We start from the raw sequence: 26,709 nt of genomic DNA, 5'->3' as shown, positions 1-26,709 counted from the left end.
ATTGATTCATACTTCAGGTAGAACCTGGACTATATAACTTCTAAGATTTTTCCTATCTCTGAGATTTTATTTTTCAGTTTTCAATTAAATAGTTTTAAACAAGCGTTGTTATGAATGATAGACATTTGACCATGAAATATAGCCCAAGACTTGAATCCCTTTTCTATAGGTTCTTTGCATAAGTCAGTCAATTTGTATAACTTGAGTTTTATATTTCTGTTTTTACTTGAATTAGACATATGTATTATATTTCCAGTGAGTAGAAGTTGACTCCATTTTCAAGATGACAAAGGAGTCTTGTCTTTCTGTTAAAATTTGACTGTTTCCTTCAGGGAAAGAACCATCCTCCCCACTCCTACATATTAACATGATATGAAATAAGAACTGATGTAGTTCATTTTTTACAATGATGTCATCATAGTCTAAAGTGAAAATACTCAGTTACACACAGCAAAAGCCCATCCAGATGGCAACAAAGGCAGGATTATCACTCACAAAATCAAAAGGCAGTATTATCAGTAGAAGAAAAGTTAGCTATGAATAGGAAGCCAAGAGTGGGAAGTAACACTTTTATTTTATCAAAGGAAATGATCAAAACAGTCTTGAATGCATACCTATGCCTATTGTAGCAAGAAATCAAGTCTGGGAGACAGAAGGCCTTCATCTGTACTCTGACAGTCACTAGGAACATGGTGTGTTTTTTAACCTCTCAGAGATCTGTGACAGTACTAATATTTGTACTGCCTACTTCATGGAGGGAAATGCTTTATACATCTTGAATTGTTGCTAACTTTATGCTAAAGTTTCTCCCTCCTGTGATATTATTCTTGTTGCTGACCTTCCACCTCAGGATTCATTGAAAAAAAATTAAAACAATATTTGTTTTTAATTAACAAAATTTAAGTATTCTCCCTCCCACCCCAAACCACTGGGAAAACAAAACTCTTGTAACAACTATGTATAAGTAAGCAAAACAAATTTCCATGTTGCTTACAACCAAAACTTTCATTATTTATCTTGAATTGATTACCCTTCTGTCAGGTAAGGAATAGTATTTTTCATCATTGGTTTTCTGGAATCTTACAGTAATTTTAGAGAAGCTCAAGGAGAGCCATATGAATTGATGCAGAGTAAAGTGAGCAGAACCATTTACGTAATGAGGAACAACCTTAGAAGACAAATGACTTGCAGAGATTTGAGAATGTTGAAGGATACATGGCCAATTTTAGTATTTACAAAATACTAGAGTTTTCTTGAATTAGACATTAAAGGAGCTCTGTGGTGACCTTAGCAAGGGAGCTGTTATTTTGGAATAGAGCAAGTAGTTTTCTGAAGAAGAGGAAGAGAAGAAAGCATGTGGGCACATGCTCTCCAAAGGATTTTACAACATAGGCTTAACTTTTTTTTTTTCTTACCTAGCTTTAATCACTGAATGGGTGGTTGCCTCAGTCAAACTGAAATCTGTTTTTTAAAAAGTCAGTTTAAAAAGGCCAGAGTCTTCCATTGAATACAAGATCATCTCCAGTCACCCTGATCTGTATCTGGCCACTGGACCCAGTTGGCTTCAGAGGAGAAAGTGAAGCGGTTATTTTGTGCATCCCTTCCTTATTTAAATCCAATTCACTTGCATGTTATAGCATTGCTTCTCTGATATCACGAGCCTCTTCGAGAACAAAGGACTAAAACTTTCTTTCTCTTAATTTGCATATGTAACCTGGAGAAGAATTTATGATAAAAAGGCTGGGAAGGATTTTGGTGATTATAAGATACACCATTACACTTTGCTGGATGAAACACTACTTGCAACTTATTCTAGAATCATTGAATTTCAGATGTGGAAGGAACCTTAGAGGCTATAAAGTCCAACACAAGCAAGAACTTACCTCTATAACATAACTAAAAAATTCTCATCTAGTCTTTATTTGAGACTCTCCAGAGTTAACCCATTCTACTTTGGAGTAGCTTTATTAACTAGAACATTTTTCCTTACATGATGTGTAAGTTTGCCACATTGCAACTTCCACTCAAGGCTCACTCTTCTGTTCTTTGGGAGGGGGTTAGATAGAACTAATAGAATTCTTTTTCTTTTCTTTTCTTTTAAGATCCCTTCAAATATAGGACAATTGTCAAGGCTTCCTTAAACTTTCCATAGACAAGTCATAATTTTCTTCATCCCATCCTCATGAAACATGAATTCAAAACCTTCATCACCATGATTACCTCCTCTAGCTTTTCTATGTCCAGACTCAAAGTTGATGCTACCATTCTCAATTCAGACTATGATTACATTAATTTTCTTGGCTTTGATTTCACATCGTTGATTAACATAGAGCTTTCAATCCATTAAAATCCCCAGATCATTTTCAGATAAAGTCCTGTCTAGACATGCCTTCCTCTTCTTGTACTTGTGAAGTTGATTTTTGGAAGTCACTTCATCCTTGGCTGTTACATCAAAGTCTGAGATAAACACTGTATTCTGCTCAATCTTATTCTCCCCAGAGTATTATCTCTAGATCTCCATAATGTTTTATAACCTAGAGAGGAAGGTATAGACTATGAGAGACTAACTCTCTTGCTCTTTCAATTTCTAATCTTTGCTCTTGTCACTCCCTTTCAAACTTGATATTTTCACTCCTATAGATCAAAGAACAGTGATCCATCAAGAATTATGCAATGACAGTTTATTTAAATTGCCAGGAAATTTAAGTGATCATTTTTCTTTCTATATAATATAAAATAAAACTTTTCTTATATAAAATTACATATAGAATTTTTTTCCTAAAAATTAATTTCTACTTCTAGTGGAAATTTTACTGAGTGACATAGTATATGTTCTGTGAAAAACGGAGAAAGATAAGAGGGAGGATTTGCTGTTCTTGGAAAGGTAGGATAAATGCAGGATTTTGGACGTAGGATTTTGCAATATCATAAAAAAAAATCTAGACTTAAGTTAGCTTCTATCACTTCTCTGTGCCACTTAAAATTGCTTCAACTCTTTTGGGCCTCAGTTTTATTCATCTATAAAATGAAGAGTATGGACGAGATGAAAATTTATTATCCTTTTTTGGTTTTTAAGACATAATTCTTTGATTTTTAAATTTGGATTTTTCTTAATTTTTTATTTTTAAAAAAGTCTAGCTGAATAGAAGTGCTTTAAAAGAAGAATGTTTTTTTTTTTTTTTTGGTTTTTTGTTGTTGTTGTTGTTGTTGTTGTTGTTTTTGTTGTTGTTGTATCTGGAGCAAGTCCTTGAAGATCATACCTCCTCAGTATCATAGCTGGTCAGTGCATATTGAGGGACTGGGAAGGTTTTGTATCACCAGCTTCCTGCTCATGTATTCTTCTCATAGCAACAAATATATATCTTCACACATACATATAGAGGGAGAGAGGGGGAAAAGGGGAGAGGAAGTTAGAGGGAAGAGATGGACAAAGGGAAAGAGAGACAGACACAAACAGAGAGAGAGAGAGAGAGAGAGAGAGAGAGAGAGAGAGAGAGAGAGAGAGAGAGAGAGAGAGAGAGAGAACGAATGAATATGAATCTGAATACAAGTTCTTTAGTTCTTTTCTGGCTTCTATCCCTGGACATCTGACATAGTCTTCTAGCAATAATAAAACACCCTTGTGTGGCTAGCACACAAGGCTAATGGGAACAAGGTAAAGAGAGAATTAAAAGTAGCTTGGTGGAACAAGAGGAATAGGACCTGAATCCTCTTATTTTCTCCATCCTCCCCATTCTAACTAGGAACAAGGAGCCCTAAACTTAACCCTGTTTGACTAGAACAGACTCTTCTGTTAGGAGAAAAATTTTCTAACAGTGTAGCCACTGTTTCAAAGGGAAAACGAAAGAAAAAAAAATCAACATCTATGGAAAGATAGGAAAATAACTGGGGAAAAATATCTTTTTTTTTTTTTTTTCTGAAAATGAGGGAGAAAATGAGAGAAGCAAATATACCTACGCATGCCATTATATATAAAATACAAATTTTGCCAGTGGAGAATGTAAGCTATTTGGGTTACCTATTCAGAAAATAATCTGTACCCTCTAAGCTTCCTATCTCAAGACTTATTTGGATCTGGAAGGGAAATATTTCTAGATAGGAGAGAAACAAACAAACAAAAAATCCTTCCTTTAAGGGAGTTTATATTGAACTAGTCTTCCTCCCTCCCCGTCCCCCCCAAAAAAAACAAAAACAAAAACAAAAACAAAGTTAGGAAAGTCCAAACTTAAATCAAAGAATCCTGTATTTTGGCTAGGACTGATCCAAAAAGTCATCTTATTCTGTAGACTTCCTTTTCCTATCTCTCCCATTCTCACATGGGTATAAAAGTTATTTCCACTTGGGGTACCCAAGACAGAGCTATCTATGTTTTCTTGTCAGCTGCAAGTCCCTGAGGGGAAGCAATAGATCTCCATTTCTTCTATTTGGTGGTTAAGACTCCAATAAGTCAATTGTGTCTCGTCACTACATAGGTTCCACTGTACCCATGTCAGATTTTTAGGGACTTAAAAATGCCTCTAATCTAGTGCAAAGCTTCCCAGTTTTTTCAAAGGGATGGCTGAGTAAGAAGCAAAGCATGGGATTTCATGGTTAATTAGCTAAAACTGAAGGAGAAGCTGTGAAGTTATCCACCAACACAGAGCATGTGTAGAGTCACACATCAGAGCTGTTTCTCCCCAGGCAGCCAAGACTTGCATGAGCTGCAAATGTGGTTAGTGGAAATGAGATCTCAATTCAGCTCGGCAGCATGTGACTTCCTATTTCTGTAAGGTACTTCCAAGGGACTTCCTCTGCTAAGTCGGCTGGAGCCTCTGGAGATTTTCAGCCAGAGCCAGAGTGAAGTCTGCCTTCATCCCGGGGCAGCCTTTTCCCTGAGAACGTGGACTGAGTTTTGTTTTTCTTTGCTTTGCTCTTGTTTCCCCATGCGCCCTGCCCAGCATGCAAGGACCTGGTGGCTCCTGCCCGGGACTGCAAGTTGAACACCCTGGTCCAGATCTCAGTGATCCATCCAGCAGAGCAGAGTGTGACAAGATACTCCAGCACCGAGACTGTTGAGGTGAGCAAGCTGCCTGTTTCTGCGGTCACTGGCTGGGGACCACGTGCTTTGTCCTGAGCATTTCAGCCATCGGCTGAGCCGGATTACCCCCAGCCTTTAACTTGTAGCTGCCCAAGCAGGCTTGCCCTTCAGGAGGGCATACCTGAGGATAGTAGGTGCTTATTGGCTACGGCACAAGGTAAACAATCGGAAATGAAACTTGCCTTTCCTGAAAAGGCTGGCTTTGGAGCCATAGAGTAAAGTTACCACTCGTACTCTGGCTGGCATTGTTTCAATAATGTAGACAGAGAATTTTCACATGAAGGACCAGAACGTGGATCGTGGCTTAAAATAGTAGAAATGCTTGGCTTTTTAAAAAATCATTGATTTTACAAACATTTTTGATCTCTCTTCCATTAATCCTTGCCCTTCCCTCTCTTTCCCTCTATTTTCTTTTCTTTTCTTTCCTTTTCTTTCCTTTCCTTTTCTTTTCCTTTCCTTTCCTTTCTTTTCTTTTCTTTTCTTCTCTTCTCTTCCCCTTTCTCTTCTCTTCTCTTCTCTTCTCTTCTCTTCTCTTCTCTTCTCTTCTCTTCTCTTCTCTTCTCTTCTCTTCTCTTCTCTTCTCTTCTCTTCTCTTCTCTTCTCTTCTCTTCTCTTCTCTTCTCTTCTCTTTTTTCTTTTCTTACCTTCTACTTTTATCAAAGCCAAAAGTTCTCTGTTTCTTTCCCGGTTACCTGTGCCTTTTATTCGCAGTCTTTGTGAAAGCGATATTTGTTATTGTTTGGAGAGCAGAGAAGGTTGGAGAATGGTCTACGTCTGTTTCAAATAAGGAAATATATGTTAACATTGATAAATTAGATTCTGACTTCACTAGGGACTTTACTTTGGGTCTTCCACAATAATTTTGTGTGAAACAGAGGACTTTATAGTTATGATAGCTTTTATATGAAGCAACCAAACTATTGGAAGAAATTATGATTTTAGTTCAAATTAAAGGAGGAAATATTGCTCTCTATATTTACTATCCTGGCTGGTTGGTTTACAAAGTTAATGACTGCAAGGCTGTGACTTAATCATTCTGCTTAAGGGAAGAAGAAAGTTTCCTCTTCACTTTTGCAAATCTGCTTTTTGAAAACTTGACTCCAAACTATTTTGTCATAATTTGAACCAGAAGTCATCCTTTGGTTACTGATCTCTTAACAGAATGGTTCAGGACAGACTTCCTGGCTTAATGTGATTCAGGAACAAGTGATTCAGACTGAGTTAGACCCATTTTCTCTAATAGCCCTGACCCATATTCTATACGCAGTGCAAAGTCTGCCCTGTGGAAACTTTGGGTTCTGGCAGCTGAGAGAATTCTGATTTAACTCTGTTGTTGAGGGAATTCACTACAAAGGCTTAGTCATCCAAAGAAACCTTTACAAAAATAGCAAAATAGGTTGTTTAAATGGAAAAATAAGTTTCAAGTCATTTCCTGTGCCTCTTTAGAGCTCTGTCTTTAAAGACCTTACCAGTAAACTAGAATTAAATATCGTGACATACTTCAACGCTAATTTCTGGGCAGAACAAGCTGGCTACTTGAAATGGCTATGTTTATGTATGTAAATTGAAAACCCCCAGTTTGCAGAATACCATCAAATCTTAACTATGGTATTCATTCAGAGTAATAATAACAACAACAATAATTTGATGTTCCCTGTCAACATCTTAAAAATGACTTAAGGAGTTTTAAAATATCTTAGTCACTGGGCACTAATATTTGAATAGGAGAAAATCCACCGTATTTTCCATCATTTTTAAGGTTTCTTCTATTAGTTCCAAGTCAGGCCGGTCAAAAAACAGAGCTGAATGTGCAAAAACAAATGGACTCTTTTTCAAAGCCTAATGGTCACAAGTGAGTTACTGATAAAATAAAACAAATGACTAAGCTTGTACTACAAGCTATAAAGTGGTTTGTTAGTGGGTTTTTTTTTTTTTTTTTGGTTTTGTTTTGTTTTGCTTTAATCAGCTACCATCTTAAGTTATTTGCACAAGTCATGTCCACTCTACTTAAATGCACCCAGAGCAGAATGACAGCTAGCCCTCAGGAAGGACTCTGCCAGACAGAGAAAATAAATTGTTTATCATGGCACAGCATGAGCAGGTCTGATAAATGATGACAGGGCCAAGTGAGAGCATTTATTACTATCAAGTAGCTTCCTCTCCATCCCAGAAACACCTCTTTTCTCGGGTATGATCAACTTTTTGTGTGCTGAATATTAGACCACTGTCAAGTGTCATTTGACCAACAAGGTCTCTTTTTTCTTATATGTTAAGTATTTCCTGGGGGGATGGGGAGAGGGCAATGAGGCCCTAAACATTCTTGGTGTCCTCTCATCTGTTATTGCATGCTGTGCTGCCGGCAGCTATTACCTAACTGAGTCCAGGCTATCTGCTTGTTATGCAGGGGACAAGGAACCCACTGTTTTTGACTGGTGTGACATTTCCACCTGAATACCCTATCTATGAGGAGACCAATATCAAGCTAACAGTCTATGATGTCAAAGATAAGTTCCATGACACGGTAAGTACTTGACTTTCAGTTTTATTTGAGAAAAGGAGTGAAGTTTTTTCTAAACTTTTTAACAGACTCTTTCCTCCCTTCCTATCATTTTGTCAGGATGTCACTTGGTGATGTTTATTTTGCCTTGTTCAGAGCAGATGAAGGTCCTTGATTGGGAGACATTGAGTGTGGGAACATTTTCCTGGATTTCACTTTGTTACTCTTGAGTGGATTACATATGTAGTCTCCACAGACTGAGGGGGTTAATCTTTTGTGCTTCTCTTTAATTGGTGGGCAGGGAACATATGGAATAGATTGACTTCAAGCAATCTTTTCCAAAACATGTTACTAATCAGATAATGCTGTTCACATTGAAAACCAGTGGAATAGTGAAGTCTTTGACTCTGAAGACCATGAATGTCCCTCGTATTTCATGTGACTCAGTTCCATACCGAAAACCGAAGCTCCCTCAATACTGGCACTTTTATTAGCTTCCAAGTGAAAGAGAGCAGAAAAATGGAAACTGTCAACTTTCATCTTGTGATTTATATCAGGGCCTTTACAGGGCCAGCCTTAGTCATGATCAAAGCTGGTAGTTCCCCAATATGGAATTCTAGAGGCTAAAAACCCTCCATGTATACTTAATTATTAGCTGTTAATTTTGGAAAAGTAATTTCTCTTAAGTTTCAATATCGGTAAAGTAGGGTTAGTGATATTTTCACTGCCGATTTTAAAAAGTTGTGATAAGTGTCACAGCAGTTCAGTAATACATGATAAGCTATCTCGTTGGATCATTACAAATAATACTTTAAACTAAGTGCAATGATTATGAGCGTCAAGAAAGTTAACTAATTTATTCAGGGATGCATAGCTAGTATATGTCAGAAAGAATCTGAATCTAGGATTTGTGATGCTGAGTACATCACTCTATACATCAGTTTCCTCCTCTTATAATTCTTAGAAAAATGACTGGGATTTCTAAGGTGTAGAGAGCTCCTTGGCAAGTGGGGGTAGGGAGACTACTTTCACCCAAAAGATTCTTCTGCAGATGAGTCTGAGAGAAATACATATGACTTGTATAAGGTCATTTGACTAGTAAGTGTCAGAGATGGCATTTGAGCCTGGCTTTAAGCCTAAAACTCTGACCATTTCACTGTATTTTATCAATCACTCTATAAATGTTATTTATTATTATCACTATTATTATTGGATCACTTTTTATATATACACTGGTCAACCAGGATCTTGGACATTGCTCCTATATGGCTAAAATGTTGGCCCTATTATTTTTCTGGGCTGTACTTCAAATAAAGGAATAGAGTACTATTTTCATAAAGCTGCTTTAGTAGAAAGCAAAGAAGGCAGCGTTCTCCCTTAGTCTAGTAAGTAGCATTGCCACAGAGAAACTTATTTATTTAATTCGTTGGCTCCTCAGAAGGCACACAGACTAGAATCCAAAGAGATCATATAGGATAGGCATAGTGCTCTGTCTACCTTTCCTAAATATTTGTTGAATTGAAATGTATAGGCCATATCAGGGGAGAGATCTAAGTGCTTGAAAAGATAACATGATCTTCTTGCAGAGGTCTTTGGGATGAAACATGGACTAAGCTCCCAGGGAACATGGCAGAACTTAACCCAGGCAGACAGTAGAAATGTCATCTTTTCCATCTTCCCATTTATACCTCTGAGTCATACCTCTATCTTGCTCACCTACCAGTTTTGTAAAATATTGAAAAAAATACAATATGGTAGAGAAAAAAAAATCACTGAACTGGGAGATCCAGGGTACATGTGTTCTGGTACTGGTTCAGATATTCACTAGCTAGCTGACATTGAGAAAATGACTAAACCAGGTATCATAGGCACTAGAAGGGACTTTAGAAATCATAGAGGAAAATAGCTTCATTTCACACATGCAGAAGCTTCAATCCAGGAAGGTTAAGAGGCCACAGATATCTAGGCAATAAGTAAAAAGTCAGATTTCAATTTAAGTTTGGATTTCCAAATTCAGTGGGCTTTTCAGTGCCTTAGTTTCTTCATTTGTAAAAATGTTTGATTTGGACTATGGGATGCTTGAGATTTCTTTTGGTTTTGACATCTTTGCCTCTATATTAATTCTGAAATGATTGGGACAAAGAGATACTTTAAAATATATATATTTAGTAATAAAGAAGTTATCTTAATTCTGAGATTCATTGAAAGAGTGTGGATTTTCACATCAAGGGTATAAATACCCAATAAGAATAGTGGTCTTTGTAACCAAAGGCAGACAAGACAAATCATTGGGAAACAAATCCAAAGCGTTTTTTTTTAAAATTATTATTTTGCATTTTGCTTATATTTTCTATTTAACCTGAAATGAAAGAAATTTGTGGGTGAGGGGTAAAGGATGGTGAAATTGATTTAAGCCTGACAACTAAAAAGAATTTGTAAGTTTATGTACTTTTGTCTTCCTCTCTCCTCTCTCCCCTCTGTCTCTTTCTGTCTCTCCTCTGCCCTCTCTCCCTCCCTCTTCTCTTTATTTCTCTTTCTTCCCATCTTTCCCTCTCCTCTCTTCTTTCTTTCTCCATTGTTCTTTTCTATTTCTCTCTTAGTCTGTTTCTTCCCAAACAAAGAAATAAAGAAGCCAGGTGTTGGCTTGCCTTTTGTATGTATTAGAGGGCATAGCAAGAGAAAAGGAAGAAATCTTTGTTTCAAATAGAAAGACAAAACAATTGAGAATGAATGAGTGTAAAAAACAGTTAAGTGCTTATACTGTGTTAAATATTGGGGTTTTAAATAGAAAAGTAAGATAGTTTCTAGTGTCAGAGAAGTCATATTCTAAAGGGAAGAGGCAACATGTATAAAATATTTCAGATTTAAATTCAGAGGTTTCTGATGTTGATCCATTTGACAATGTCAAGGACTTAGGCTTTCTATTCTGAGTTTTCAAGAACTGTGCTATGGTACTTGCAAAGGTAGTTGTCAGGGAGCATCTCCTTAATAGTCATATTTGTGGGTAGTGACTTTCAAGGAGTGATGGAGATAGTATTTCTGATATAGTGGTAGTCATAGCAGCGGTGGTTTGGCTTGCTTAGCATATATCACCCTCTGTTTCTTTCTCAGGATGTATTACTGCTTCAGCTAGGTGAGTTTTCCCCCCAAAAAATTTGTTACTAATTGGCAGCCAGTGTTGGTGCCAGCAGCAGGTATGAGATCTCCTTTCTGCATAGGGGTTGCTTGCTGGATGATGGCTGTGTAGACGCATATGGCGCAAGCTAAGGGCCCAAAGGAAGGGCCAATCCTTTGTACTTTTCAAGGTGCTGTCATGTGCAAAACAGATTATCCTTCTAACAAATAAATCCATGGGTAAAATACAACAGACACTGACTATGGGGTGTAGGTCATAGGTATCACTTGTGTTACTTCCTAAATTGTTTTTGTTTTTCACATGGGGAAGATGTGAATTTGTACAAGTGATTTTTATCTCCTCTCCTAACTGCATCCATGCTAATGCATATGCCAGGGGAAAAAAAAACAATTAGCTAATTCATTAATTAGACTTTATGCAGACCTCTATTATGAAAACTAATGATTGGTCTGCTGTCAAGGCTTTCTTGCTTATCAGAGTGGTTACACCATTATAAAAATTGACTAGGTGCTGGGAAATAAAAGATTTGTAAGATTCAAGTATACTCATAAAATGCAAATAATTAAAAGAAAGCATAACAAATATTTGTCATTTATTCTGAGACCCTAATTAAGGCAGAGCCTTCTATTCAAAACATTGGGCAATTAATGTTAATGATGGAAGAGTTGTTAGAAACTCGATTTGCTTACATGTTATTTAAAGCCATGCTGTCCTTTGAACACCAACCTCCTAGAGATCTTGAGATGGTAGGTTTGATTTAAGCTTCACTTTAGACATAAATATGTTTGTGGAAAAAGTATTATTAGCTGTCATATAGTAGGTATTTTTGTATCAACTCATTATGCTATTGTTGTTTAGTTGTTTCAGTCACATCTGATACCTTGTAACCCCATTTAGAGTTTTTTTTGGGCAAGACATTGAAGTGATTCCTTCTCCAGTTCATTTTACAGATGAGGAACTGGAGCAAATAGAGTTAAGTGAGTTGGACAGAGTTGCACTAGGACCAGATTTGAACTTAGGTCTTTATGACTCCAGGCCTGATGTTTATCCACTGTCCCACCTAGCTGTCCAATCATTCACTGTGGCTTTCAGGGTTGCTGCTCTATGCATTTCATCATGCTACTTTTTATTCCACAGAAATCACTTAAATTTGAAGCTTGACTTGGCCATAGATATGAGAAAATTAACCTCCTTCCTTCTTTTCCAAGGTGGGGGAATTCCACTTACAACTGTGAAACATTACAAAACATCAAGTATGTTCTTAGAATCCATTGTTATGGTCCTTACTTTTATCAAAATACTTTTCTTTCCTCCATGCTTCTCTCCCTTCTTCCCTTCCTCCCTTCCTCCTTCCATCCCTTCCTCCCTCCCTCCCTCCCTTCCTTCCTCCCTTCCTTCCTCCCTTTCTCTCTTCCCTCCTTCCCTCCTTCTTCCCTTCCTCCCTCCATCCCTCCCTTCCTTCCTTCCTTCCTCCCTTCCTTCCTCCCTTTCTCTCTTCCCTCCTTCCTCCCTTCCTCCCTTCCTTCCTTCCTTCCTCCCTTTTTCCCTTCCCTACCTTCCTCGACCTAATACTTGTACAATTATGGCATAAGCCTCCATAGCAACTTAAATTTGGTTTTATGCCTCAGTCAATAGTGATAGTTGAAAACTGAAAAGGCATTTCCTCTAAACATTAACCTAAGTTTTCTAGCTTCTAGTTTGCAATATTCAATCCTGAGAACTTAAGCTCTAAAGACCTCTCTCATTGCCTCATTGTGTGTATACTTTCTTATGCTTTCAGCAACTATTGTTTATCCATAGGAATTTTTTCTGGTTAGCACCATGAGAAGAGAGATGGATTTGGAGTTAAATAATCTGAGTTAAATCTTTGCTACTCAGTGTCTAGATTTCTAAATTGAGGATATTGGGCTTTGTGACCAATAAGATCTCACTGACTTTATATGATTGTGTGATTTGGAGCCAAGAGGACTCCTAGAAATTGTCTTGCCCAACAACTTAATTGTACATATGAGAAAATTTAGGGTAGAGTGACTCTCCTGAGGTCACATAGAGAACACATGGCCCAATTCCCAATTTTCATAAGCAGATACATAAAAGTGCCGGATTTATATTTTATCACATGAGGTATGAATAATGATGGGTGAATGTCTTGCAACATGGATGAGTTTTTATTCAAAAATTGAATAAAACACATTAAAAGAGAAAGAAATTAAGAGGGCATAGAATATCTTTCCTTGTTACCATTCTTTTTTGGCTCTTTAAAATTGAGAGCCCCCAGCCTTCTAAAAAGATCACTGATAGTAAGTGTAAGGTAAAAACACCAAATAAATAGTTTATCTACAGAGTGAAATTCCAGTTTCTTTTTCATATTCTCAAGACTTTTCCTTCAGGAATAGAGATGATGGAAAGAATGGTATCAATTCATCACAGTTTTCTAAATATTTAAAAAGTTGGAGCAAGTTCTATGTACAATGGGCATTTTGTCTAAATTAAGTGTTGACCAATTGCCTGTGTTACTTTGCAACATTCTGAGGACAAGTTGACAAGTTCTAAAATTGTGCCTTTTTAAAAAAATTCTGAGAATAAATTGATGTAGGCTTTTTTAATGTTTATTTCTTTTTGGCACAATGTGTGTTGTTGGCATAAACCAACAGAGTGACTTTAATATCCCTGTGAAATATGGGCAAAGGAACCTTCTCATGAGCTCACTAAATTTGAGGCCAGTTCCATTGCAGCTTAGAACTTAGGTTTTATTTTCTATCAGAAAAGTAGCATAAGAACATTTCAAATTGGACAGCTTTCTGATGAACCATGAGTAATCCAGGAGTTTACAACCCTATTACCTGGCAAATGGGTCAATGAAATTATTAAAAATCCTAAATACAAGAGAAATATTCTATATTTGTAAGGAAATATTGTGAGGGACATAGTAACATAATCCTCCAAGACCTTTGCTTCCCAATTGCCTCTTTTTTGTTTCTGCCTCCACAGGATTTCTCATCTCTCTCTTTCCTCTCATTCCCACTTTCATAACTCCTAGTACAAGTCCTCATTAGCACAGGCCTCCGTTCTACTTTAGCAGCCTCTGAAGCAGCCTTTTTGCTTCTCTGTCTCCCCTCCAATACAACTTTCAAACAGTTCCCAGAATAATCTTTCCTTTGTTTAGAGCTGGTCTTGCCCCAATTCTGCTCAGAAATCTCTAGCAGCTCCCAAGACTGAATTAAGTTTCCTCCTGTGTCAGAACTCCTCAAGAACTATTTAATTACAACTGGCCAGTTTTGTCATAGATTATTTTTTCCCTTTTTCTCTCTCCAGGAATTCTTTGCTCCTGTCATACTGGCCCTCGATGAATTCTGGATTTGATTCTTCTTGGCTTTGTGCATGCTTTTCTCTCAGTCTTGCACCCTCTTTGCCTATTGTGATTCTATCTATATTTAAAATCCCAAGTCAAATGTTACTTCCTCCAAGAAGCCTTACTTATTCTCTCTCTAACATACAAATGACCTTATTGGGAGACTTCAAATCTCACTTTGTTTTCTTCTCTTTAGTGTAGATATCAGATATATTGCATATTCCAGTGACTTGTAATTGTGTCCAAAGGATTACTGCAAGACCAACTATTATGTAAACTTTCCATTTCCTTTGGTGTATAGCATGGTTTTCAACACATAGTAGGTCCTTGATAAATATTTGTTGAGTTCTATATTTCCCTTTATTGGAACTTTGAATGTGAATTCAATTCAAGAAAACTTTATTATGCACATGTTTTATATGAACTAGGCAGTAGGGAGGGGATAGAAACAGCAAAATGCCATGTTACTTTCCCTGCCCTCAAAGATTGCATCCTATTGGGTGAATTTTCAAATAAATACTTGTAAGGTCATTTAAAAGCCAGAGGAAACAGTAATAACTTGGAGTAGAAGAGCAGAGAAGTTTACATGAGGGTCTAGCACATGAGCTGAGACTTAAATGAAAGAAAGGATAATGAGAGACAGAAGTGAGGAATCAGATTCCAGGTATGGAGTATGACATGTACAAATGTGCAAAGGGAATGGCTGGAAATCCAACTGTCTGGAACTTGATAATATGAAGAATAATAGGAAATTAACCTGTTAGAATTCGATGATAAAAGGCCCTAAATGTCAGGCTGAAGAATGAGCGTTTTATTCTAGTGAGGGCACTGAAGATTTTTGAACTGACGAATGAAATGATAAGGGTGTTACTTTAAGAAAATTATTTTGGCAGGTTTGGGGGAGACAGATCATAAGATCATAGATGTAGGACTCAAAAGGATCTTAGATCATCTAATGTAGTTCCCTTTGTTTGACAGATAAAGAAATAAAAGTCAAGAGAGGTTATTTGAGTAGCCCAAGGTCAGATAGAAAGTAAATGGAAAAGCTAGATCTTTAACAGAGGTCTTTAGAAATCCGTTACTCTTTCTACTTTACTACAATTGGAGAAGAGAACTATTGGAAATAGGAAGACCTTTTATTTAATTTTATTTTTCTAGCCTTGTGAGGGAAGAGGAGGGAAGGGATGAAATGTGTATATAACAGTAAAGAGAAAGGGCAATTAATTGGTTTGGGAGTGGGAGGAAGGGAATAATCCAAGGTAATTCCAAAGTCATAAACCTGGGTAATTGGTAGGATGGTGATTCACTCAATAAACATAAGGAAATGTAAAGAAAGGGGATATTTGTTTATATGTTGGTGAAGGTGGAGTTGGCAGTTTGGAGATAAAATTATCCCTGTTTTGTTCAAGTCAAGGTGTCAATAGGATATGTAGAGGGAGATATTTAGCAGGCAAGTTGGTGATGTGGGACCGAAGTTTTGGAGAGATTGGATCAATAGCTCCAGTAGTCATCTGTAGAGATGCAGATTAAATGGTGAGAGGATCATGAGTATAAAAAGTTTAGCAGTGAAGAAGAGGAGAAAAGTGTTAGGATTTTTACAAGGTGCTAATAGAGACAATAATTGTCTAATTTAGCATGGTTCAGTATGATTGATCTGATCCTACAAGGAGATGTTATGGGCCAGAACTTGAAACAAGGTACTGAGTGGAATTGAGGAGACAATGGTTAAATCTAATTTAGCATTGATTTAATCCTACAACAAATAATGGTTTCCTCATGATATAATGATTGGTGTATGCTCAGTGTGTGGGACATATAAGTGAGAAGCTCTCAGAACTTTGAGAGAACTTCAGAGAACTTCAGAATAGAACTTCAGGGGACTTCCAGGAGATTCAGAACTAGGATTGACTTCCTGGAGATTCACAAGGCAGAAACCCACAATCCCACACTCTTGGAGATTTGGAGTCAAGATTCATTCCCATTTCCACCTTCGTGCTGGCTGGAGACATTCGGACAAGAGCTCTCGGGAATCAAGGAGAGAGACAGGCTTCTAAGAAAGCTAATTGGGCCCAGGAAAAGATTCAGGACTTTGAAAGGCACAATAAAGGATTTGGACTTTAGCTCCTGGCTGCATTTGGTGATGATTGGAACTGAACTGAAACTAAGGCTGCCTCCAGAAGCTCCCCAAGAAACCTGCTCCAAGAGAACGATTATAATTTAGAGGAAAAAGAGCATTACAGAAAAAAAGACAGTAATTTGAGAAGAAATGAGAGTTTTGAATTTAGGGGAAAGCATATTTGAGGCTATTGGGAGATGAAGCAAGAAGTAAACAGAGAGGATGATAATAATTGAAAGAGCAACTCCCCGAAATGATAAGACAAAATGGGATCAAAAATAAACATAGAATGGATTAGCTTTAGTAAGAAGGGCTACCTCTTCCACATAGACAAGAGTAAGAAAATGGAAGAAGATGTAGACGGGGTTAGGTATGGTGTAGAGCAGTAAGCATTTATCAAATCAAGCACCAAGTTAGAGATGCAAAGATAAAGATGGAGTAATTTATGAAGAAAAGATATAGGGTTAGGTATTGGACCTGTGATCTCAACAGAGTAGGAAATTCTCCATTGAATTAGGAGAATCTACTACCAATTCAGGGATCAAAAGATTAAAAACAGCAGTTTCTGCTGCTACGTAGCTTATATTTCATAAGGCTGGGGGAGTGGGTAGCATGCACATTGATATACATATATAAACTGCCTTCAGTGTATATATTCCTTAATACATCACATAAGACATATGGCTGTTATTTAATAAATGCTGGTTTAATTGTTGGATTAAATGATCCTTTTTAGCTGATGATCACGGAACACCTATTTTTCTAATATTTTAAAGATTCCATGACAGTGCCTACCAGATAGAAAACTAATTAGGGATTTGCAATTTTTGCTTTGCCTTTGATGAATATGATTGGTACAGACAATGAAACTGGATAATTGGAGTCCAAAATGGCTTTTTGGTTGGGGGTGGTAACAATTCATTTAAATGGACATAACATTCTTTTTTTTTTTAATTGATTTTTTTTATTTTCAAAACATTTGCAAAGATATTTTTTCCAACATTGATCTTTAAAAAAACCTTGTGTTCTATTTCCCCCTCCCCCCACCCCAACTTCCTCCCACCTCCTTCTCTAGATGGCATGTAATCCAATATATGGACATAACATTCTCAGTGACATTTGGGAGCTATTTGTGAAGTCAAGACTTTATGACCACAGATGTTTTTGTTTTTTTTCCCCCTAACTTGAATGTATTTTCCCATCACCCCTTAGATATTTTTCTTGATTCTATTGTTCCATGTAGTTTGTGCCACACAGACAAGAATAGAGCCTAAAATATTGGAATACTTCCAGTTTTAGTTTTGAATCTATACTCTCCACTGGGTTTTGGGCATTAGTGTAAATGCAGGTAGCCAGCCTTCCTGAATAGTTTCTTTGATGAGAATGGAGCCTGATTAGAATGAGGCTAGACATGGAGGTGAAATGGTAAATAGAGAATAACTGAGACTGGATCAAGGAACAACTGAACTCAAATCAAGTCTCAGACACTTAGTAGCTTTGCGACTCTGAGCAAGTTGCTTTTAGGAATAATAATTGTATTTATCTCCCTGGATTATTATAAAGATCAAATGAGATAATAATTATAAAGCACTTAGTAAAATGCCTGGAACATAGTAAATGTTGTGAAAATGTGTTGTTGTGGGGCTTTTTAGTTATTATCATTAATTTTGTACAGTTTTCCCCTTTCCTCCTCCTCTGGGTGAAGGGAAGTCTTCATATATCTCCTGGTGGTTCCCTTTTCCATCTTTGCCTTACAAAGATATAGTGCTCTCTGCTATCAATTTCTCCTGAATATAGTAGCACAGAAGCTAGTGATTTAAAAAATGAGTTTGCCTAGGGCAGGAGCTGGCTCTTAATTACTGAAAGTTTATATAAGCTGCACAGTCAGGAACAAAAGGAAACTCAAGAGTTAGGGCTTTCTTGGAGCCACTTGAATGGAATAATGATTGCAACCAAGTTCCATCTGGCTCTGAGATTCCAGAGAAAATTATTTTTAAACTTTTCAGGCAAAGCCAAGAGTTTGTACTGAGACAGTGGGTGAATGCCCAGTGACATCTGCCTCCACCTCACAAAATACCACCTTCTTAGATCGCTCTAAGTTGCGTTAACTTGGATTTTTGTGGCATTAACTCAAATTATCTCCACTATGGGGCAATTGGAGCCTGGATTAAATGCTGAGGTTGCAGCTGTTTCTAATATCACTTTTCTGAGAGTCTTGTCTGCATAATTTAAAAAAATACATTGGCCTTTACTTGATGATTTGGAAAAGCACAAAGCTAGTTGAAATGAAGATTAATTTTAATGGATGGGGAGAATAGATTATCCATGTTTAGTGCATTACAATGATATTTTGGGGGGAAGAAATAGTCATGATTGTTTCATTTTTATGAAGTTTATATGTTATTTGAAAATTACATTTATGGGTCTTTTTGAGCCCCACTAGCCTGATTTTAGCTTTCTGAATGTGAGAGAATGGTTTTCCAACAACAAATTAAAGTATAAATAACCCCCTTGTTGTTTTAAAAAGTGAAATGAAAACATGTGGCAGGACACCCTATTTTCATACATAATTAGGAATTTAAGTTGGAATGCCAAAAATACGCCAGACATTCTTTTTGGTAGCAGAGTAACAAAGATGCCAGCTGCAGCATATGTGGCAACTTATAAGTGTGCATATTACACTGGATTTTATGTACAATCTCACCTCCTGGCAAGACAATTAAGACTTCCTAAGTCCAAAGTCATAAAAGATATGCCTAGCTCACTCTGTTGGAAAAAAACCTTCTATGATTCTTTTAAACATTTGCTTTCAAAATATTTTACATAGGGTAGGACATTTATATAAGTGATTCAATTATTGAGAGTTTGGCATTGTCTAACACTACCACAAAGATATTCTCATTTTGCAAGGCTCTTTCTTTCCCCTGTCTTGCTCCATGAAAAGAAATATTTGAAGAAGAAACATATATATTCCATATTATTGCTTAGAGCAGGAGCTGGCTTTTAATTACTGAAAGCTTATATAAGCTGCATAGTCAGGAATAAAAGGAAGCTCAGAAGGTAGGGTTTTCTTCAATTTATATATGTGTATATGTATATAAAGCTTTTACTTGCTTGGTGATATTTCTGGTATTTTCATGAAAGGAGCCTCTTCTACATAAGGTAAGACATTTTGCCAAAGCTCTATGATGTGCACCAAAGTTATGGCCAGTTTGAAGAGTTCAAATCACTGACCTAGAAATGGACAAAAAAGGATTGAGAACCAGAAGTGAGCATAGATAACAAAAGCTATAGATTTTTTCCGTGTTTCCACTGTTCAGATTTTAAAGAACATCTCACTATTCTACAACACAGGTAGACACATAAAAAATATTTAATACTGATGTACACATGGGTCATATGAGCCTATTTTAATTCGTAGAGCTAGGTTCAGTTTTAAATACAAGAACAGAAGGAAAATACCCTAGAGAACTCTCAGATGTGTTCTTCTCTTCATGATGAGCAGTGGTCCTTATTAACACAGGTATATCTTTCAGGCTCTTTTCCTTTGCTTTTCCCATTAGATTTTCCCTTGGGCACATTTATTCTATGTCTACAATGTGCTAGGTACAGAAGATGCAAATTACATAAATTAGGCCCATTAGATAAATTTAGAGTTGCTTTTCCCTGACATTCATTATTTTTCACCTCAAATTCCTATTTTGCAAAGGAACAAAAGCAGAGCATCCCCAGGGAAAAGATGCCAAAGTGTAGGTGTGCTGTTCCACAAACACAAGGGCCATTTATCATAGATGTTTGGTGTATGCTTGTGTGATAACTCTCTTAAGTGATGAGAGAGGTGCACAGATCAGTGAGACCCAAGCCTTACCCTCAGGGACTCTGAGTGGAGAAAAGTATAATAATTATAAGAATAACAACAGTGATAGGCACCCTTGTTAGATCATTTAGGAGAAAGTAAGGAGGAAAACTTTAACTTTCTTGTTACAGAACATGGTAAGAGCCAGGTGCAGGAAATAGAAGCTTATATTGTATTAAAGAATTTCCCCTTCCCCTTATCTAATAGCTTCTCATGATCATGTGATTCCAGGGGCTGTTTCCAAGATAGAATCACACTTAATCAGGTTGATCATGCTGGGGTTTTTTGTTTGTTTGTTTTGTTTTGTTTTGTTTTCTATTGTGGGGTTGAACTGTATCTAATTCAATTTCTATCATCCTCACAACAATTTATCAACCAATATTAATGAAGCAGTTACAAACCAGGCACTGTGCTATGTACACTCTAAGAATATGGGGGCAGAAGTAAAATGGATCCCTTGAGCTTAACAACAAGTGTCTTTTCCTTGCAAGAGCCAAAGCTATGCTTGGATTTTGGAGTTGTGTGTTGAGACACGTGACTCAAAATAAAAGCTGACATGTTTGTGGGGTTAGCATTAACTTTTCAAAAGAGCAGAGATGTTTGAGGACCTACTAGAATGTAGCTTTACTTTCATCTTCCATTACTCTTCTGATGCTCCTGACGGTCTTTCCTGAGTATGGGGGAAACAGCTGCACAAAAATACCTTAAAGAAGATAATGAAATGCTAAACAGGGATTTTTATCCAACCTGTAGGACTATTGTCGAAATCACAATTTTCTTTTTCTGTTGTGGAAGCAGAAAAAGGATAGGTTTGTAAACAGTAAAAAGAAAAAAAAAAAGAAATATTAATTCCAGAAACTTTGCTTAAATAATATTTATATTCAATTCAAATTTTAATACATTTATTCTGTGTCTACAATGTGCTAAGTATAGGAAATACAATGACAAACACAAACAAATTCCTTCCCTCAAGGAACTTACATTCTATTTATAGGATATAATATTACATATTATATATATATATATATATATATATATATATATATATATATATATATATATATATATGGCCTCCACAGATAGGTAAAATTATTATATCTATGTATAAGTACACATGTACACATATGTAAAATATTATATGATGTTATGCTAATATCATACATTATCAAGTATTAATATCTTAATATTTTATTAATTAATATTATCCTATTAATATTACATAAAATAGCAAGTAAAAGTTATTTGGGGGAGAGAGGAAGAGAGGAAGGGAGGGGGCGGAATACAGACAGGTAGGCAGACCACTAAGCTGGGATTGCTGGTACAGAAACAGAATGGGATCAAAAGCTTCCGTTACCTCAGTTCTAGACCCTGTTTAATGCCTTTATATATCTTCCAAAATTAAATGGGTGGAGAGGTAGTGAGTTTTTCCTTCTTGACGATGTTCATACAAAGAATGAGCAACCACCTTTTCGATATGAAGGGGTGGGGATTTCTTGGATCTCATGGCCTCTGAGGTCTCTTTCCTTCTTGCCTTCCTACCCTGAGTTGTGATGATGATATGATGCTAATTAATTTAACATCAGTCCAGACCTACTGTACCAGTGTTGTGAGGTTATAGTAGACTTGGTCTTTGTGGTGTACCAAGGAAAGTGGATAGAGGTGGACATGTCCAGGAAAGAGAAATAGAGATTCCTATCCTATCTTCCCTAATCTGTTTTTTATTTTGTCTTTCTTAAACCAAAGGTGAAACTGCTATTGTTGATGTTGCTGTGTGTGAGTATGGCTGCAGACAGGACTCTGTCTATAGCTCCACACTGGGTCCATATGTCGACCATCCGTTCACACCCAGGCAGATCCTGTGTTCCACAGATTCTCAGAGGGTAATGCTCAGAGTCAGGAACTTGGTCCAAATCACTGGGTCCTGTTCTGCTCAGCAGCTCTGCCTTGTTTCTGAATGCCACGTACCGGAAGGATTTGTCTGCTTCATTTGTTTTCCTCCTGGCAGTAGTTTGTCAACATTGCTCAAAGTTGTAAATGGGCAAGTCTTAATGGCACTTTAATATTTAAACTGCTTTTTCTCCCACTTTATCTTGTTGTTTATCATCTGTTGAACCTCAAATTACTTGTTTGGGCATCTGTAGCTTGAAGGGTATCTATCCAAGTGAATGATATTGTAAGGTCATCTCTGGAAAGGGATATCTGAGAACCAACCAGATATAAGAATGTTATTAGTATTCATAGGTCTGTAGCTAAAAGGGACTTAGAGACCATTTAGTTCAAATGTCCTCATTTTTTAGATTTAAATGATTTGTCCAGTCATGTAAAAAGAAACTGCCGGAGGTGACATTTGAACCTGTCTTTGCTTTTCCCTAGGATCACAAATGTTGAGCTAAAAGGGATTGGAGATAATATCTAAAATCATATTGTCCAATAACTTCATTTTACAGGGTGGAGGACTGAGTCAGACAGAGTTACAGTGACTCACTTGAGATAATTCACAGTTATTGACAATCCCAAGTTCTCTGATTCCAAAGCCAATGTTGCAACCACTGATCCACACAGCCTCTTCAGTTTGAAGAATTTGATGCTATTTGCCTTCCTTGAACTTGAAAGAGATGATATCTGTGGGACTGATTTTGAATCCAATAATCCAATGATTCTGAATAGGCAGGGTTACTGATATTCAGCTTTTTTAATACTAGCCCTTAATCTTAATATATCATTTGGCAATAGTATTGTAGAAGCAGTGGTGTGAATTTACAATAATAGATTCAGCTAACTACCTCAACCATCCTGTTGGTGGTAGTCATTTTTTTTAATTGTTGTTTTCCATTTGTGTCTGACTCTTTGCATCTTCATTTGGGGTTCTCTTGGCAAAGATACTGGAATGGTTTGCCTTTTCCAGCCCATTTTACAAGTGAGGAAAGTGAGGCAAACAAGGCTAAATGACTTACCCAGGCTCATACAATTAGTACGTATCTGAGGCCAGATTTGAATTTGGACAGTTTAGTCTTCCTGACTTCAGGCCTGACACTCTATCCACCGTGCCACCTAACTGCCCTCAAATACTGAATTAATTATGATTTAAGCTCAAGCATAACAGCTCCTTTCAACCTTTCTTGTTGAAAAATCGTTCACTCTGGCTGAATAAATTCTGGTGAATTTTGTATTGAGTTTGCTGTTTCTCCTGGGATTCTCTAGTTTTTTGGACAAGGATGTCAATTATTTTAGGCATTAACCACTGCTGTGATTCATGTGGCTAGCAGCAGTGAAGGGAATACATATCCCCTTGAGGCTCACAATATCTTACTTTATTCTTCTGTATATTTTTCTTGAACCTTAATTTTTGGTGGCACCAAACTAGTAGCCTAAAACAGAGGTCCTAGCTCCCTCTTGGGACCTTACTGTGATTCCCAGTTCAAACTATTTTCTGCTTCAGAACTGACCTTTCTCAGCTATCTCTAAACTCTGTGACTTGGCTGTCATTTTTTAAAAAGTTTTTTTTTCATATCTTTTGATGTTCTTTTACCACATTCATTTCCTCTTCATCCTACCCCTCCCTCTCGCACTATCTTTCATACTCACTTGTAACAGAGAAAGCAATTTAAGAAAAACACTGTCACAACAATGTCAGAGAACATGTACAACTTCCTATGTCAGTGGACTCAACCTCTCATATGAGAAGAGCCAATTATCTTTTGTCATCATCTATCTAGTTTAAAAAACAATAATCAGTCATATTACTTTTAAATGGTGGTTTCATCTGCACTGCTGTTGTGTATATTATTCTTCTGGTTTGATTCACTTCTCTTTGAATCAGTTTATACTGTTCTTCCCATGTTTCTATAAATATTTATCTTAAGACCATTTGGAGGGTAAGGTGAGGGCAGGCAATCAGAGTTATGTGATTGTTCAGCAAGTCACATAGCTAGAAAATGTTAAGTTTCTGGATTTAAATTCAGGTCCTCCTTGACTCCAGGCCTGGTGCTGTATCCACTGAACTACCTACCTGTTCCACCATTACTTTCAAATAGCTTACAATTCTCCAACTGATAGGTACCTATTTAACTTCTAGGTGGGATTTTTTTGTTTGTTTTGTTTTGTTTCGTTATTTGCTACTACAGAAGCTGCTATTGTGTAAATATTTTTGTCATATATTAGGTCTTTCATTTTTGGGGGACATGCTCAATACGGGAATTATGGGAACAAAAGATATGAATATTTTAGTGTCTCATCTTCACATAATAGCAATTGTTTCCCAGGAAAAGTTGGGGTAACAGCCTTTCCAGAAGTGAATTAGGTTGTGTTACATCCCATAGCCTTCCAGCATTATTTCTATCTTTTATCCTGTGTGTATGTATATTGCATACATATTACATATATATATATGCATACATACTATATATTCATATGCATATATATACATAAATGTTTATATATGTATGTTTAGTTATTGTAATCTTTTTTTTCAGTTGTGCCTCATTCTTTGTGTCACCTTTTGAGGTTTTCTTGGGAAAGATGCTAGAGTGGTTTGTCATTTCCTTCACCAGATCATTTGACAAATGAGGAAACTAAGACCAAAAAGTTAAGTGAATTGCCCAGGGTCACACAGTAAGTTCAGATTTAAACTCAGGTTTTCTTGACTCCAAGGCTGGTACTCTATCCATTGTGCCACCTAACTTCCCCACATATATAGATGAAGATTAATAGATCTCTCTCTCTCTCTCTCTCTCTCTCTCTCTCTCTCTCTCTCTCTCTCTCTCTCTCTCTCTCTCTCTCTCTTTCTCAGATACATAATGTGTGTGCATGTGCATATTTTATATATGTGTATACATGTAGCACACACATGTGTTTGTGTGTATAGCAGGTTTATAGTAAATCATAAAAGTGTGAATTTTAAAGCTGAAAAAGGTCCTTGCAGGTCATCTAGTCTAACCCCACCATTTTAAAGGTAAACAGAGAGGTTAAATAATTTGACCAAGAATATACAGACTGTAAGTGCCAGAGGTTGGATTTATCGCTTGATTTTCAGACACTGGATCTAATATTCCTTTTCACTCTCCCACTGAAGATAATTTGGTTTGACTCTTTCTGATCATTGATCTCAGGGAAATACATGCTTATCAAATGTATCTGCTCCTCTCAGAGGATATCCACTGGAGAGTCCCAAGGTGAAGATGATGTAGAATCAGTAGAAGAGGTCTTCCATATGTTAATCTTTGCAGATTATGTGGTGAACATGTCAAGCTGCAGAATAATATACTCCCTAAATACAATTCATAGAAATTCAAGAGTTTATAGTAACTACTGATTAAAGAAAAATCAAGTGGGATGAATACTTATTATTCAGGTTATGACATGCAGCGAGATAAAAATCTAATTATTCACTTGTCTTTGTCATAGAAGTATCATCTATCTCATGTTTAACTATATTTGTGGCTATATCCTTATGTTTTGGAGAGACCCTACAAATGGACACAGAGTGGCGCCCATTAAACAAAAGGAGATCATTGAGCAAGACTGCCTTTGGAAAATTGCAAAGTTAATGACTTCAAATATTTCAATTTAAAAAAAAAAAAGGTTGGTAATTGTATGTCAACAAACATTCATTAAGGATTAGGTATATGAGTGTTACATAGACAAAGAAAGGCAAAAATAATTCCTGCCCTCAAGGAACTCACATTCAAATATGGTAGACAATATGTAAATATTTATATATATACAATGTATTCAAAGAGTAAATGTATTTTCTTCCATCTTAGAGGGGAAGACAGTTGGATGGCAGTAAAGGGATACTGAAAAAGTCTTCTTGTAGAAGATTGGATTTAAACTGATTCTTTAAGAAGATTGAGGAAATTGAATAGAGGTGAAGAGAGCATTCTAAGACTATGGGACAGGAGTGGCAGACAAATTGTTGCATATGAGAAAGAATCAATGAGCCAGTTTACTGTAACATAGTGAGTATCACAGGGAGTAAGTGTAATGGATTAGAATGGTAGGAAGAGTCCTGGTTGTGCGTACTTAATTTTAATTTTTTTTCCCTCTAAATTTCTCCCAGTGCTACTGGGGAGCTTCAAATCATAACATTCCAGTTATTGAAGAATTTAAAAATAAAGACCAATAGAGAGGCCTGCAATGAGTATTAACAGGTTGTAGTAAATAATAAAATAAAAAGGACTATCAGGAAAACCAAATGTAGAGGATAACATTGAAGAAAGGATGATTAGAAAAGGAGATGGACTGATTACTGGGTGAGAATCAGGGATAAATGAAGTATACTCTACTGGCTTTCATGAGATATCAGAAGAACTTCAAAAATTTTTCAACAACTTTGAATAAAATTCCTATGGAGAAAAAAATTATGGATGGGAAGGCATGAATGGGTTATAAACTGTCTCATTGGAGGTAGGAAGTAAAATCTCAAATCCACACAAGTATTTTGAAAGTATCTTTTTTACTTGGAAGGGCCTTCTTCTTAATTTCAGCTTCAGAATTTCAGACTTCCACCTGGTAAAAATTCTCAGCATCCCTTTATCTAGTTCCCCAAGCCAAGGAAATCAATCCTTATCATAAATCCTACTCCAGGCTTTATCAACTGACTAAAAAGGTCTTGCCCAGGGCTGGTGGCAAACAGAAAGTTCAAAATAGTTGAACACTATTGGATAATAGTTTCAG

General features: G+C 36.7%; 1 protein-coding gene across 2 annotated transcripts in view; it reads left to right on the top strand.

Annotated features, from left to right (window-relative positions):
* Positions 1–26,709, top strand: part of INPP4B (inositol polyphosphate-4-phosphatase type II B) — a 910,680-nt gene that overhangs the window by 474,335 nt on the left and 409,636 nt on the right. For both annotated transcript variants that reach the window (XM_074275067.1, XM_074275068.1), the window contains exons 6-7: positions 4,938–5,056; positions 7,482–7,598. In XM_074275067.1, coding sequence (XP_074131168.1) covers positions 4,938–5,056; positions 7,482–7,598 — 236 coding nt within the window. The remainder of the gene's footprint in view (positions 1–4,937; positions 5,057–7,481; positions 7,599–26,709) is intronic.

Source organism: Sminthopsis crassicaudata, chromosome 6, assembly GCF_048593235.1.
Source record: "Sminthopsis crassicaudata isolate SCR6 chromosome 6, ASM4859323v1, whole genome shotgun sequence".
NCBI lineage: Eukaryota > Metazoa > Chordata > Mammalia > Dasyuromorphia > Dasyuridae > Sminthopsis > Sminthopsis crassicaudata.
The sequence above is the reverse complement of the archived record's forward strand: the minus strand, read 5'-3'. Positions and strand labels throughout refer to the sequence as shown.